The following is a 16,473-nucleotide window of genomic DNA, read 5'->3' on the forward strand; positions in this document are numbered from 1 at the left end:
GCGTTTTTGCATTTCGCCCCCATGGAAGTGCAGCCGTCGCGGCCAGGATTCGATCCCGCGATTGAGTGGCACGTAGTTCACATAGAGGTAGGAGCACAAAACGCTAAGAAGAGCATATGATCGAAAGCGTGAATTTTACAGCAGTGGATTCAAAACAAAAAGCCAGAAAAGCAGCGTTTTCTTTCACTTGTACAGCACGGTGAGCAACCACATATCGTCTGCAAAATTTATTGACTAGGCAGCTTCTGCTTTCGTATCACTACTGCCCTTTACGTAGAGCTGCTGGGTAGGCGGCAAGAATAAACAAAATACTTCTGTAGAGAATGGTTTCTCATTCGATAGCTATATGCTGCGAAGCAGCTGGAATTAAGCTCAACCGCGACAACCACGCCAGCCCCGTGTCAGTATTTAAACACGCGTGACTGTTCCGATGCAGCCTACCAAGTTCCTGCTTTAGAACTAACCGCCACACATTTATTTATTTATTTATTTATTTATTTATTTATTTATTTATTTATTTATTTATTTATTTATTTACAGTACCCTCAGGGCCCAGAAGGGCGTTACAGAAGGGGTGGGTACAATAAACGATAACAAAACAACATGGTCAAACAATTAGTAGTATTTAGAGTGATAAACTCAAAATATGATCAGTTATTGCCATCTTGAAAGATGATGCCTCCTCGATGCAGGCGATGGAGGGGGGAAGGCGGTTCCACTCGGCACTGGTTTTTGGCAGAAATGAATCGGAGAAAACATTTGTGCGACAGAAAGGAATGAACACTTTAAACCGATGATCAAGATGTGACGACATGTACGAAGGTTCTGAAATAAATTCTTGTTTAAGTGAATTATTTTGATAAAGAATTTTTTGAAAAAGGCAGAGACGGGAAATCTTTCTTCGAAGCTGCAAATTAACAAGGCCAAGGTTTGACTTCATTAAAGAAACGCTAGCTGTGCGAGAATAGTTTAATAGGATGAAGCGTGCTGACCTGTTCTGAACTGACTCAATGGTGTCTGCTAATGTTTTTTGACCAGGGTCCCAGACAGATGACACATACTCTAGCTTCGGTCTAATTAGTGTTTTGTAGAGCAGTAACTTCAAATGGGGTGGGGCTTTAGAAAAATTCCTGCGAACGTAGCCAAGAGATCTGTTCGCATTGTTAGTGATGTGTTCAATGTGCGCATGCCACGTACGAAAGGTTACTGTTTAGCTGAATTCCAAGATATTTATAGGAAGTCACGTGCTCAAGGTTGGTTTCATTGATAATATAGCCGAAAGGAGTGGGTGAGTTTGACCGACGAGAGACAGACATAATTTTGCATTTAGTCGGATTTAAGAACATTAGCCATTAATTGTGAGCACCGGTCACCTTGAAATGTTATCTAGATCTGACTGAAGCATAAAGTTATCATGCTGATTAGTTATTTCACGGTATAGAACACAATCGTCGGCAAAAAGTTTAATAGAACTATTAATTACGGCAGGTAAGTCGTTTATATAAATTAGGAATAGTAATATGCATGGTCCCAAGTCAGAGCCCTGAGGAACACCTGACTTCACGGCGCAGTGCGGGGATGCAGAATCGTTAGCTGTTACAAATTGGGTACGGTTGTTTAGAAAACATTCTATCCATTTCAGAATATTAGGATCAGTATTAAGAGACTAGCTCAGATGGGCTACTTGGTTGCTGGCTTGGTGGATCATGTTATAACGGCGCGTGCGAGATCGAACGGGATCGACACAGAAAGAATGCACAGAAGACAATGGTCCGCGCAATTGCGGCGATTGTGCATTCTTTCTGTGTCCCGTCCTCACAAGCGCCGTTATAACATGTTCCATCGAACGCTACACACCAATTTCCCTTTCGCTCCGGAGCGCGGTGGAGTTATCTTCGTTATCTTTCAACCGCGCTACTGGCACTATCAAACATACAACATGCAGTCACTTACCGTCGGGGCACTTGTAAGCACACACAGGCTCTTTCGAGTCTTTCAACACATCTTCGACGGTGTTTAGTCCGTTCCTAATTGCCTTTATGCCGAACTTCAAATCGTCCAAGTAACGTTCGGCCTGATGCGTCAGGTGACGAGCGTAGTCAAATATAGTCTGCCCAGACACGAGCCAAGCAATTATCGTTACGGCGACCGGAATAAGTCGATACCAACCGTGAAAACTTGGAAATATCATAATTCCTTCGATTGCGCAAGGGGGATGAAACCCCGAGTCATATTTAGGAGCAGGTGATACCGGCACACAGCTGCGTTGCGGATGCGGCGTAAAGGCTACGCGGGCGGTCTTCACGATACGGATTAATGAATTGTATGTTGCTTTATAATTTCTTCCGTTCTTCCATGCGCAGAAACGATACCATACATACGACTCGCCCCTTCAGCGTATTCCCATTTCTTTCTCTAAGGCATTCCGAAACAACTCGAACGCTTGAATTTTTAGCAGACACCACCCAGAAGGAACTACAAATAAACTAAGGAAAATCGCTAGCATCAACTACGGATATGGTACCTTGTATACTGTTAACGTAGAAATAGCGCTGGAATTTTCATATAAAATTTCTCATGGCAGTAACAATTTTTCAAATCGCGAAAAGTAAAGGTAAAAGGCTTTTTTGTTTTAGATTCAGCAGTGTACATCTTACATTGCTACAACTTGTTGGTCCAGCAGTTCTACCAACTTCCGGTGTTTTTACTTCCTGTGGGAAGCGCCTCCTTTAGTTGGTGGGATCTAAGAAGTTGCCGGTTGTTTTGGTAGGCTCTTGTAGGTGGACGTTGTCACGCCGTGCAGTTGTGTATTTGACTTTGCACGATGTCATCACGAGGAGGGAAAAAACGATCCAAGGCAGTTTCGAAGTCCACAAAAGCTGGCGTGCTTTTTCCGGTAGGCCGAATAGGTCGCTATCTCCGGAAAAGCACCCACCACTTCAGGATCGGTGCCGGTGCTCCAGTTTATATGGCTGCTGTAATCGAGTACCTTACAGGTGAGCACATTGCGAACGCGTTCGAAGCGATGCTGTTGAGAGAGACTGTCCTCCCTGGCGAGCGCTCGACAGAGCTGCGGATGCTCGTGTTTGGAGTTGTGAGCGTTCCCTTCGCTGTCTGCATTTAATACCGGTGTCTCGCGGTGTACAGTACATTCGATTGCGATCGAGCCCCATCGGCATCGAAGTAACAAAGTTTATTTCTTTTGATCTTTGCACTGGTGAGCATTTGACCTAGCCGTGAATGCTCGAGTTCATACTTAGTTCAGGCGTTGATACTTAATTCATCTGCTCCCGTTGCAACTAGAACGCCGGTGTTTGGCACGGCGTCGGTTCACGTGTGATTTATAAACAGATGTCTCTTTAAATGTGTAAAATCTTTTAACTACAAAATGAAAGTCATTCCCTGGCGTGCACTCTTCGGAGCAGCAGATGCTCACGTACAGCCTTTGTTTCGATGCGGTGGAAGTTCTGCTTGTAACTGGGGCCTTTGACCGCGTCGGTCGGCGTTCGGAGTAGCGCCGGTTGACGCGTGCCTAAGCCGATGTCAGCTGACATGGGGGAATTGATAAACCGCAAAAAGTAAGATTTCTCTTTTAATTTCTTTCCCGGCGTGCATTCAACGGAGCTTCGTATGCTAGCTCCAGCCAACAGATCGTGCTCAAGCTTTTGTTTTATGGCTATGTACTCTCTCATCCACAGTGCCATTTAGCCATTGGTGTGTGTGTGTGTGTGGGGGGGGGGGGGGGGGGGGGGTTACATGCAGCAAAATGAATAAACTATTGCAGTAAATACTAAACACTGTACATCAAAATAAAAAAAGGAACAAAATTAATACATAAATATCGCAATGCACATTTACAATGTAATACAATAAGGAAGTGCTCAGGTGCTTTGGTTAACCAAATATGGAATCATGCAACAATGCAATGACACTATTCAAATATTAATGGCATTCACCACTCAATCGAACGAGAAGCACCAGCCGCAGTTGCTAGAAGAAAGAAAATTGAATAAATAGCCGCTGTTGGGGTAAGCTTCACTATCAATTATACTAACTGTAGCAGGTAGTCAATTCCATTAAAAATGATCTTGGGGGGGGGGAAAAGTACTTCTGGAGAGTTTGTCCTGCAATTATATTCCCTCACATTGAGCTCATGATCAATTCTTTCTATATATAATACGGCTGGGAAATGTACTTATTTCGCTGTATTCCAGTTTGGGCATGAAATATGTTATGAAAAAGCTTTAAGCATTAAGTTTGCTTTCTTTTTTCTAGAAGATCCCATCGTAATGTTAATTTTGTAGCAGTAATACTAAGATTTCTTGTTTAGTTGTTGACTACATACTGCGCTGCTATATTCTAGACTCTGTTTTGTCCCGGCCGTTGCCCGTAGGTGGATGCCATACAGGGCACCCATACTCTAAAATTTGCCTGACGTAGCTTTTATATAGAAGGCCACGGTGTTGTTAAGGAAATAGCTTAATCTTTCAATGTGGAAAACCTATTACTTAACATGCCCTCGCTGTAAGGAAACTTATGTGCCTGTGCCAATTCATAGATGTTGCGAGAAACACCCTGAAGTATGTATGTTCGGAAACAGTTTGCACTGGAGAACCAGTTACATTATATATGGTTGCTGGCTTATGCTTTCTCTTTGCAAACCGCATGTGAACGGTTTTTCTTGCATTTATTTGCATATGCGATTCCCCACAACAGTTTTCTATCATTTTGTAAAGAAACAGAATTGACAGTGCTGATGATTTCTCTAAATATTATTAGATCATCAGCGAACAATCTCGTGGAAGAAATGATGGTGTCTGAAATGTCATTTATAAATATTAAGAAATGTATGGGTGTGCGAACAGTGACTTTTGAGCCCGAATTGAATACAAATCGAATATTGCCAAAAGCGAATCGACTATCGAATATATTTTGAATAGTTTTCGAATAATGAACAGCTGTTATCACAATTCATATAAAACAATCTTCACATCCCAGTATTAAAGTAAGCAAGTTTCTGTCATTACATAGTACATTATGAAGCGCTTATTAAACGGTCCCTGAAACGTTTCCGACAAATTTTGTAGATGCGTAGGGTACAGCTACAGTAAAACATTTGCGTCACAATTTAAGTGAAGCGTCTCATATTAAGAGAGCTACGGACGATTACAAATTACCCTCCTCCCTAGCCATGCATTTCCTCAACTCGTTCGCTGAGTGATCGGGGTTAAGCTCCGCCTTCGCTGGCTCTACGTCGTGTTGTGATGTGTTGTCATCTATTTCCGGTTGTCTTGGAGCCAGTGCGCGAAGGCCCCCGAGCCTCTCCGCTAGCCGCCCGGCTGTCGATCCCTAGCAAGAGCGATCAAGCAGCATGCGTTGCGAGCGTTCTGTTGCAGCGCCGAGCGTGCCTGGTATTCCGGTAACCACAGGCGAGCTGGGTGTTTTGACGGATAGCCAGAGGCGTAAACTAAAGCATCTCCATACCGCTGTGATGAAGGAGCTTCGTAGGTGTACGTGAGCGGCCTGATCGGCATGCATGGTCCAGCTATCTGGTGGCGCAGAGCTTAACCAGCCAAATACAGAGCTAATATTCCTGTAACCAAGTGCAAAACATTTTAAACATATAAATAGACAACGTGTTCAAGATTACGCTCCTGCCGAAAATTTAAGCCAGCAGCAAAGTAGAAATAACTTGGTTACTGCTATATTAGCGGTGTGTTTGGTTGAGCTTTGTGCCGCCAGGTGGCTGCACCATGCAAGCAGTTCACGATTGTGCCTCCGTTCATCACGTAAAATGTGGTAAAACGGCCAGTACACTTGCACTTTCGTTTACCTGAATACCGGACATGCTAAACTCTATTGTGGCAATCCTTTGACGTGAAGTGACGGCCGCAAACGCGTAAATGCTGGCGCCGTTTGGATACCAACAGTCCGATGTGCTGCAGCCACTCCGCTCCTCTGCTGCCTTGCAGCGGGGCACGATGTCGCAGCTTGACATGTCGCCGATTGCTACGTTTGCAACCCACAATGCGACAAGGGCGAACCATGGTGCTCGCGAAAAGAAAGAACAAGACCAACTGTCCGCGCAGCTCTCGTCAACGCGGAGCACATTTTAACACAAGCAGACACTTACTGTGGGCCGGAAGTGCTTTTAGTGTAGTGATACATGTCCTTGTGCATTCTCTTCCTCTTACTTTCTGTATATAGTTAACTAACATCTAAACTATTACGAACAACATTTGTTCACCATAATGTTGCAAAAATTATCGATGACGCACTCTGGGCAGCCAATCGGATAGCTGGCCCTGTGATGTGTTATGGTCAAAACGTGTCACTTGGCCACAATACTCAGCCGATTGGCGTGATGCGATCGGTAGAGATGTACCTTTTTAAAATCTTATAATAAATTACACGCTTTATGTGGAGCGCTTAGATGCGTCTATTAATGATCAGAAGGACCTACTCTAACAACTCAGTACGTTTGTACAAAATCGTCAAAATTGTTTAGGGTCCCTTTAAAAGCACAAATGAAACATTAGCAAGTAGTTTCTTTGCATGCACAGGACTCTTCACAGAGTGCAAATTGTCACTGCACAGCCCATAAAGTATAGCTACCTAAGTGACTTAGCCTGCTCCACTAAGCAAGTTCTTATGTTTGATGTCTATGCTATGCATGCGGGGGTGCAAATTTACCGTACTTTTGCTCCAAATTTATGTTTACTTGAGCACAGTTGACGTTTTGAAATGTATGAAAAGTATTAGAAAAATATTCGCGTTTACGAATAGTGACTATTCGATTCGAAGACCGAATCAAATAGAACACTATTCAATTTGTTATCCGAAAGTTTCGAATATTCGCACACCCCTAAAGAAAAGCAACGGGCCTAATACTGAACCTTGAGGGACAGTATTAGGCCGTTACATGAATGACATCAGATTCTGTAGTATTTATCACAACGTACTGTAACTGCAACGAAAGATATTCTTGAATCCATGTAATCACTTGTTCACGGTTATTAAACCAACATAGTTTGTGGATAAGCAATTAGGGATCTACTACGTCAAACGCTTTTCTAAAAGCTACAAACACTAAATCAACATAAGAAGCCCCTGTTTAGTGTACCACAAACTTCATAAACAAGCTCTGTTAATTGTATTATGCAGGAAAGTCCTTGCCTAAAACTGTGCTGTTTTGGATTAAAGATATTTATATTTTTTGTGTATGTCATAATGGTGCTACACAAGATATGCTCTATACTCTGTTTCATATCTAGCAGGCAACACTGCAGAAGTTATGCAAGTAGTGTAGCCGTACAAGTCCCACTCCAGGCATTTTGCAGTGCAGTTGTATTTGATTTGCAAGGCTTTCTACTGAATAACTACTTTATGTCCCAAGTACAACTCGTGGGTGCAAGCTCTTGTCAAATCACATAATAGAGATTTTTACCGTGTCTGGTATTTTCGGGTAAATGGACTGGACGTTTGACCAGATGAGCGGAGGTGCAAACATGAACACTCTGCATGGTGCAGCCACCTGGTGGCACAAAGCTCAATCAGACAAAGACAGAGCTAATATTTTAGTAACCAAATGTATTCTTCTTTGTGCCTGATGTAAATTTTCGGCAGCAACACGATTATGCTGCTGCCGAAAATTTACACCAGCAGCAAAGTAAAATACATTTGGTTACTGCAATATCAGCTGTGTTTATCTGGTTCAGCTCTGCGCTACCAGGTGGCTGCACCATGCAGGCCGCTCATGTTTACGTCTACACCCCTCCAATAAAACGCCCAGTCCGCCTCCGTTTGCCGGAGTACTGGGCAAACTAAAACTGTCTATTATTTGTGCATCTTTCTGCTTCCCGTATGTGACATACTATGTTCTGGTCGTGAGTGTAAATCATGCGCCGTTACGGCTGGTTACAGAAATGTGTCACTCCACTTATTCAGTGGTAAACAGATTTAGATCTGCGATGCCTTCCATGTAGCAAATGGATTACAGTTTGTGACATAAAAGTGCAAAAATTAATGTTACATCAAATTACATGAGTCATAGCTATGTCTTTTTCTTTCATACGTATTGCGCTATTTTTTGGTTGCAATGGCGAACGGTGAGAAAAGTCTCTCTAGTCTTCATAGCATTGCCTGCTATGTATGAAACAGAGTATAATATTGCAGTGCAGTTAGAATTATATCTAATATTGTGGTGCAGTGAGATTTCTCGTGACTGGAGTTTCATAGAGAATCAGTTACTGTGCAGGAAATGATTACTTTCCTTGTATTTTAAAACTTGCTGCCGCCCTCTATAGTAGAACTGGGGCCAGTACGTTATGAGCAAATTGACATTTACAAAACAGAGTCGCGTTCATAATGAGTCTGTTCACAGCTGAAAGTAGTGCTAATAACTAAACTAACTAGCCACAGGCAGACGGCCTGAAAGGCAACACTGAACAATTCTTGACTGCACATCCATTTTTCTTTTCTTTCATGAGCAGCGGAAATATTGGAACTGGCTGGAAACGCGGCACGCGACAACAAGAAAAACCGCGTCACGCCGCGGCACATTCTACTGGCGATTGCCAACGATGATGAGCTGCACCAGGTATGTCCTCAGTATTCTATGTGCAATCTTATGCACCATGAGTGCAGTTATATAGCAGGTGCAGTAAGCAAATATAGTTGCTTCTTGCAGAATGGTTCTTGGTGGCTGCATGTGATTGCACTAAATCACTAACCCTTGTAAACATGAATGGTAAAATGTTCATTATTTATGAATTTAATTATGCACTAAGCAAAATTTACTTTAAACATTTTGTTTTTGTATGACTGAAAATGGTAGTGAGAGCAGTAAGCTTGCATACATATCGACAGCATGAAATCAGCATGTGGACAAATAATGAAACAAAATGAATGGGATAAATGTTGAATTAGATCTTAGTTTATTACGCAGTTACCAATTTGGCATATAGGTATGCACTAAGCAAAATTTACTTTAAACATTTTGTTTTTCTATGACTGAAAATGGTAGTGAGAGCAGTAAGCTTGCATACATATTGACAGCATGAAATTAGCATGTGGACAAATAAAGAAATAAAATGAATGGGATATGTGCTGAATTAGATCTTAGTTTATTACGCAGTTACAAATTTGGCATGTAGGTGAAAACGTCGGGCGAGGTGAACAGCATAGATACATGACCAACGAATCAAGGTTTTATTAACACAATTCAAAAGTAATGTGACAATGAAAACAAATGTGAGGAATTGGTACAAAAATCACCATTGCGCATGTGTGAAGCAGTCATTCAGATGCTGTTTTTTCTTGTGACAGTGCCCAAGATATTGTGTACTCCGAGTTGCCCTCACTTGATACCTAGCACCTTAGAAATGGCCTTGCTTTCCTGGCTTTTCCATTTCCACTTGCATAATACATTCATAGCAGAAACAGTTGGAGTCGATAGGCACCAGTGGCAAATGATCTGACAAATGGCCTCTTCATTGCTTTTGCCTAAACTGCAGTATGATGCTTTTCAAACTGTCATTAGTACGTTACTGGTCATCCTACAGACCTTTTTTGAGGTAAGGAGGAAAGGTCTGGCAACCAGCACGTGGCAAGCCTTTCCTTCTGTGCCACCATATTGCATATGCTGTTGTCATGCCATCTATGAACTGTTTGAATTCACCAGCATGGCTTGCGTGAATACTCTATGGTGTGCGCTAGGTATACGATTGGTGCCAGTTGCTGGTGGTAGTGTTTGGACTGGCACGGTCTACTTAGTATGACATGACATCGTCTATGTTTTAAAATGGTCTGTGAGACGTACTGAAGGGATTTAATTCAGCATAGCCGGAATTTCTGCTCAGTGTCTTAACCGATTTTTCTGTTCAGGTCTTGTTTGGCTAGTCCTCTCTGACGCATCCACCCATTTTGTGGAAACCATGTCCTCGCAAAGAGCCGTTGCATTTTCTTTATGTGGTGCCCATTTCATATTACTGCTTTGCAAAGCAAAGAGGTGGTGCTAAAGCACAAAGCTTATGCATCATGTGGTTTGACCAATCACCATGATCGCTGTGTTGAGCCACGCCATTGGCTTCATACAGGAGGCCCAACGTAGATTTAGCATAGTAAGCATAGTAAACTTGAAATGCGTGAGATGGATACTGGTGGCTGATGCAAATAGGCTCGCGATTGGTGCTTAGATGTTTCTGGGTTGTGTCGAGTTGGCTCTACATGAGCAGTCTTATGTTTCAGTTCTCGCATCAAGCATCCATATGATGAAAAATTTGTCCAATTCACAATGGCAATCTGCAGACACCGCTGCTCTTTATCAAGTGGGAATCATTGCAGTGAAAATATTTCACAACCACAGTTTGCTGTCGTTGATACACATCGAATCTTTGCAGCCAAGAGCTTTCGCTTTCTGTACTTATTACTGCAGCCAACGACTACAAAGTGGTTCCACATCATCTTTGTATGAGCTAACATCCCTTAATTGTTTCACAGAACAAGCTAAAACATCTCCAGATAGTTCCACCCCAAGTAACAGTGTGGAAATAAAGACTAATGTATAATTTTTTCAATATTGCGCTGAAGCCCCAGCAGGATTTCAAAGGATTTCAAAGTTTTTCCATTTTTGGACGGTTATGGATCAGTACAAGTTCTTAAACATTGAAAAGTTTGGTCTTTGGCTCCTTTAGAATATAATGTAGTTCATCTTACCAATAAAGAATTAGCTAGGCCCAAGCAGATGTCTTCGCAATTCATGATGTCACAGTGAGCTGGTGCAGGAGCTTCAAGGGGGCATCACCACCCATCTTTCGCTTTTGCATCTTTTCTGGCTTAGGAAACCTCCTCTCAGGGTAAGAGGGTAGCCTTTTTAGAGTTGTAGAAGGGTAATTTACTAGTACAGCGCAAGTAATTTTTCTCTTTAGTGTCCTTTAACTAGACTAGCAAGAGATAAAACATGAAGCTAAGAACAGTATTAGACAACCTGCTAGTGATGAAAATGTCAGCTCACTTTTTGAACCTTGTGATCAAGAAGGCTGCAGTCAACTTACATTAATTTGATCCCTTGGGACATGCAAAGCCAGCTCAAATCATTCTGTGTTTGAATGAAATAATGAGTTTAAAATTTGTAGCAAGTTAAACTTTCATTTACTCCAAATAACTCATGATGGTGGTCAGCAGTTGTGCTTGGCGGTGGGCACCTTACTGATTTTGTACTAAAGAAACTTTCCTGCCACTCTTAGTTCAAGCTTCCAATACTCTGCTAAAAGATTGTGCTTGCTGTTGACAGCGCAGCATGAGTTAAAGTTAAGTATGCAAGCTGTCACCCACAAAGGAAGTTTGCTGACAAAGTTGTATGTATGTTGTGATCTTCTTTTGATCAATATGACTTGGTGCTCGTGCACGAATGACCATGGTAAGTTTAGGCATGCCGAGCACCATAGGGTGCTGCAGCAATGCTTTCTCTAATATGTGTACAGATCACGGTGTAAGAAACTATTTTTAGGTGAGGACAGCGCACATTTCACGGCTGCCAAATAAAGTCCCCTGCCAGCAGATAACTTGTCTATCAGAGGCATGCAGCAGGCGCTCTTGCCATGCTTCTCTATGGGAAACATCCTGGATTTTGAAGCTGTTATTCATCATGCTTACTAATTCATTGCATGTAGCAGGAGTTTTCGTTATGCACAGATTAAAAAAATTTTTTTAATATATTGTGGCTCTATGGCTTAAGAAGGTTTATCTAGCTGTCCAACTCCTCTTTCGTTATTCAAATACATGTAAAGCGCAGAAGTGCTTTTATGAGAAAACTGCTGAACTGATTTCTATGAAATTTGTTGCATTTATGAGACAAAATTAAATTATAGCAAGAATCGGAAGTCAAATTTTGATTTAGGACTTTGAATTTTTTTTTTTTTTTGTGAAGATCAGTAAGCTTAATCTTAACTGCCATGACAAAACCTTAATTAAAAAAAAAAAAACTTTTTAGAAGTGCAAAAAAAAAAATTGCTGAAAGCAATTGTGTGTTATTTCCTTGTCAAAATTACAGGAAACTGAACACATACACATGTGCAAGCATTGGAAAAAATTCGCAACGAGTTAACTCGTCATGGGCACCAGATGGCGCTCGTTGTGATGACGAGTTATCTTGTCATCGGCAGTTAAGCGGTTAAAAAAATTAGAAGAACAAAACTACAAATCGAAAATGCTAAAAACAGATATTACAGTTCTGTAAACTGCATATGTTAAAGCATCTAAAGCTGGACAAATGTGATATATAAATTTACAGCTTATGTGATATTGTTACAATGTTCTTGAGGGTTTTGGTAAAGTGGCAAAGTGGAAATCATTTTCTTCTGCTTTAGATGTATTATTAGGTGCAGTTTACACAATTGTGATATTGTTTTTTATTACTGAGTTAAATCGTTCTAAACTTGATTGCACTTCTGCAATTCTCACTAGAAGTAGCACAAGGCAAGTTAAGAGCAGCTCTCTGAAACGTGTCTCTCAGTGAAATCACGGAGATGTGGGGACCTGTCTCGTGCCTCTGGGATTTGAGATAGCCTGCAATGTGGTGGTTGCTACAGCAATGAGATCTTAGGCTTGGACTTCGAGATCATGCAATCTCAGAGGCTGTGTTTTCAGTCATAAGTTGCACCGCTCCACCGTTTGATTACTGCTGTCGGCGGAGGACAGTCGCGCGCGCAACATTGGTACTTGATCTGGTTGATCTCGTCTCGCCGCTGGCCAGACAGTGTCCTTGTCTAAAAAAAATACGCTGGAAATTATCGACAATGATTGTTATTGTAAACAAATAGCTGAAACGAGAGTGCAAGTGGACAAACAAGCAAATGAACGAAAGAAAGAGAATGAATGTTTTCCTCGCAGAGTCCAACCGGTGACCGACCACGAAAACGGACAAAAGAGCCGAATAAAGCTATTCGCTTTAAAATAGTATCTTGCACTGCGGTAGAAGACGCACTGCTGCATGTGTGCACTTGGTCATTCCAAAGGGCGGTGGTGAGCCCACACTACAGCAAGGGAGACGTTAAGCGATGCTTCCAAACAGCACATTAAGTAGAGTTTGAATGCAATGTAATTGTTTACAATTGAATTGAAATAATCTGATTATGCCAGGGCCACTTAGTCAATGATGGCCGATTACAGCACACCTTAACAGTGAAATATACAAATTAGGATCCATCTTGAGGGACCACTTAACCCCTGTGTAGTGGAAACAGGAAGGGAAATAGTATATAGAAACAGATGAGGCACAATCAGAAGTTGCTCTTTGTGCATCAAGACAGTGAAAGGACAAGCGTGCCTAGCAATGACCTTCACAAGCTAAGTGACTGCATGCCAGTGGGGAACAAAGGGCCACTGCTGGCCAAAGAGGCTAACGTATGCTTCTTTCCAATGGCTTGATGTGGTCTCCTCAAGCTTCTTGTCGCGCAGCATGCACAGAGTGCCTGTGAGCAAGGACCTGATTCTCACCAAAGGTGGCCCAGCGGGCAGCCTGCTGAACCACCATAGGCAGAGTGGTGGCCAAGCGTCAGTGTTTTACGGTCCACTGCAACACCAATTAGATAAAAGACAAGGGAGGTGAAAGTTCCCATAATTGCAATGGCATCACTTAGTGGCACTGTGAATGCCTAAATTTCTACAAAGTCTAACACAAGTTCCAGTCGCTGTTCTGTTCCTCTCATGCATTCATGCCTGTTGTGCACTCTTCTCGTAGCCCTCTGCTCGCTCCTTGTTGTCACCTGCTGTGGTGACTCATTGACTGTCGCATTCTGCTGCTGAGCACCTGTTTGGTTTCTGCTGCTACTTTTTTCTTAATTTGATCATAAATAAAAAAAAAATGCAGTTCCTTCTTTGCAGATTATTTGCATATAGAAGTGCCCTTAACTTGCATCACAAATCAGTGGCATTTACTCTTTAACAAATATTGAACACATAAATTACTGAGTCTAGGTCAACGAGCATCTTAAGGCCACTCTAGGGCCCGTATTCTGAAACGTTCCACTAGGCGAAATTTCTTTTTTAGCTTTCAGGCGCGTGCTGATGGGCTGGTTGAGCAAAATTGAATGACGTCGGGCTCAACCGCCCAATCAGCTCATCCAATTTTGCTAAAACAGCCAATCAGCGCGCGCCTGAAAGCGAAAAAAGAAATTTCGCCTAGTGGAACGTTTCAGAATACGGCCCTAGTTTGCAAGGCCTTCCTAGTGCAATTGCTCATTAATGTATAGCTCACAACAGCTTCTAAATTGGGTGTCTAGGAGAATAGGTATGTCTTGCTGACCATAAATCAAATTGAGAAGGGACATTTCAGTGTGCTTTGGCCTTTCAGAGTGGGTCAGCCAGCAAGTTGGGAATACAAGTTCTTGTATAGTAGATATCTTATTGCACAGTTGTGGGGGAATGCCTGTCACGATGACCAAGTGGTGGTGGCATTCTGCCTCTCAGAACAAGGTTGTGGGTTTAAATGCCAACCACGACAGCTGCATTCCAACATGTGTGGATTGCAAAGACACTCACAAAACATTCTTTGGGTTTGTGTTAAAGGATCCCAGGTGGTCAAAGTTAATCCAAAGTCTTTACTATGGCATCTCTTGTAGCACATGTGTTGTTTTCGGATGTGAAGCCCCGTCAGTTGATAAACATCTGCCACAAGCTGAGATATTAAGATAATTAGTGAGCATTTGTTACTGAGGTAATTGAAATTTAGAATTTGTTATGCTAGATATGTCTTCCTCTCTGTGTATTGAGCTGAAAAGAAGAATCGTGCTATTTGCCATAGGCACTCATTGATATAATTTAATAATAATAATAATAATAATAATAATAATAATAATAAAAACTGGTCATAGATTACTTTTAGTGCATGTTGGTGCATATTCGGGGGGATAGTAATGGTGTGTCTTACTCAACCATTCTGTGTTTGGTGGGCACAAGTTCCACTGATGCCTTCTTTTCATCTTTGAATGTGCCCAGCTTCTGCGGGGGGTGACAATTGCCTCTGGTGGCGTGCTGCCGCGCATCCAGCCGGAATTGCTTGTTCGAAAGAAAGGCAACAAGTTTGTGATGCCCTCACCCAAGCACCAGCCCTCGGCACATATGCGAGTGGACAACCCACCCTCCAAATTACATCAGGCTGCCACTGCTTCTGTGGCTGCTGCCAAGCCCATGTCAGCGCCACCGCCGCCAAAGAAAATTGCGGCCACGGCAGCGAGCAAAAAGCAACTGCCACCGCCCCCATCATCGCTTATCAAGGAGAAGGGCAAAGGGACCAAGGGAAAGGTGTGTTTGATGTATTGGTTGTAGCTAGGCTTCCTGTTTTCCATAGTTTATGTTGAAGAAGACAAAAAACATTGGCAGTTAGTTCTGACCTTTTCTTTAAATTTTTCTTTCACAAAGCTTGTTTTAGTTTATAGCCACATGCATGTCTGTAAGCAGTGAATTGTTGTTGAGATGCCAAACATATTGGCCTGTGTGCCTTGTTATACATTTTGCTGCTGTTAATTTTCAGTGAGTCGTCATTGGTGTGTTGTTGCTCTTGTGCGAGACACACTTGCCATAGTGATAGGTACTTTATGAACATTGCCATCACTGGTAGCGAGATGGGTTTATCACGAACAATTTGTAGGAACATTGTGGATACTGTACTATATTCTTGAATCAATGCGAGTGCCTCCAACCAAAATGTCAAACTTAAACTTTTTCATTCTGGTTTCTGTTCTTACTTAGCATAAACCATTCAGTTTTGGTTCAACTTCAGAAAGCAAATTAACAGTTAAAACTGGTTTGCACCAGTTTATGTTTGTTAGCATAACCTGAGAATATGTAATTAAAGAACGCCAAAAAAGTTATTTTGTATAAAAACGCAATGGTGCTCCTGAGCTGCACAGAGAGATCAAGAAAAAAAAAAAGATATGCTTGCTGTTCTTCAAGCTAAAGATAAAGCTTAAAGCTTCAAGATAAAAAAAAATCACATTGGAGAAGCACGCCTCAGAAGCAATAACATACTAGTATAGTACAGTCAACGTCCGATTTTTCGAACTGCGTAGAGGCTGCGAGAATGTCCGAAAAATCGGGCAATCCGAAAAAAACGAATGCATGCCTTTTACTGCCCCCAAGGGCTCAAATCGCCACAGGCACTTGCGAAATAGCTCTGAAGTCCTGCCAGTACGCTTATTAGGCCTACCGGTGCTCATACTGCGATAGGCGATAGTGGGTGCACGCGTGTGCACCGCCGGAATACATACCGTGTCCCGTGACAATTGCCCCTTCCCACTTTTGGTATGCTTCACCGCAATACTTCACATATGCCTTACTGCGTAACACTGCTGTATTGAGGCAAAGCTGAATTCCGGGAACCGGCATTTTGCAATGCGTCATGCTTTCCAAGACATTAGCGAGGATTACAAAGGTGGAGTCTGTGCCATTGCTAACAGCGGCGAAATGTTTCCA

The 16,473-nt window shown here is 42.2% G+C and overlaps 2 protein-coding genes across 2 annotated transcripts in view; one reads left to right on the forward strand and one right to left on the reverse strand.

Moving 5' to 3' along the window:
• Positions 1 to 2,563, reverse strand: part of LOC119436745 (group XIIA secretory phospholipase A2) — a 29,267-nt gene extending 26,704 nt beyond the window's left edge. The window contains exon 1 of the mRNA XM_037703729.2: positions 1,954 to 2,563. Within this exon, the coding sequence (XP_037559657.1) occupies positions 1,954 to 2,191 (238 nt within the window). The 5' untranslated portion in view covers positions 2,192 to 2,563. The remainder of the gene's footprint in view (positions 1 to 1,953) is intronic.
• Positions 2,564 to 2,748: 185 nt separating this feature from the next.
• The window catches only part of LOC119436746 (core histone macro-H2A.1-like), a 46,778-nt gene continuing 33,053 nt past the window's right edge, over positions 2,749 to 16,473 (forward strand). The window contains exons 1-3 of the mRNA XM_037703730.2: positions 2,749 to 2,996; positions 8,493 to 8,599; positions 14,998 to 15,303. Of these exons, the coding sequence (XP_037559658.1) occupies positions 2,825 to 2,996; positions 8,493 to 8,599; positions 14,998 to 15,303 (585 nt within the window). The 5' untranslated portion in view covers positions 2,749 to 2,824. The remainder of the gene's footprint in view (positions 2,997 to 8,492; positions 8,600 to 14,997; positions 15,304 to 16,473) is intronic.

Source organism: Dermacentor silvarum, chromosome 1, assembly GCF_013339745.2.
Source record: "Dermacentor silvarum isolate Dsil-2018 chromosome 1, BIME_Dsil_1.4, whole genome shotgun sequence".
Classification (NCBI taxonomy): Eukaryota; Metazoa; Arthropoda; class Arachnida; order Ixodida; family Ixodidae; genus Dermacentor; species Dermacentor silvarum.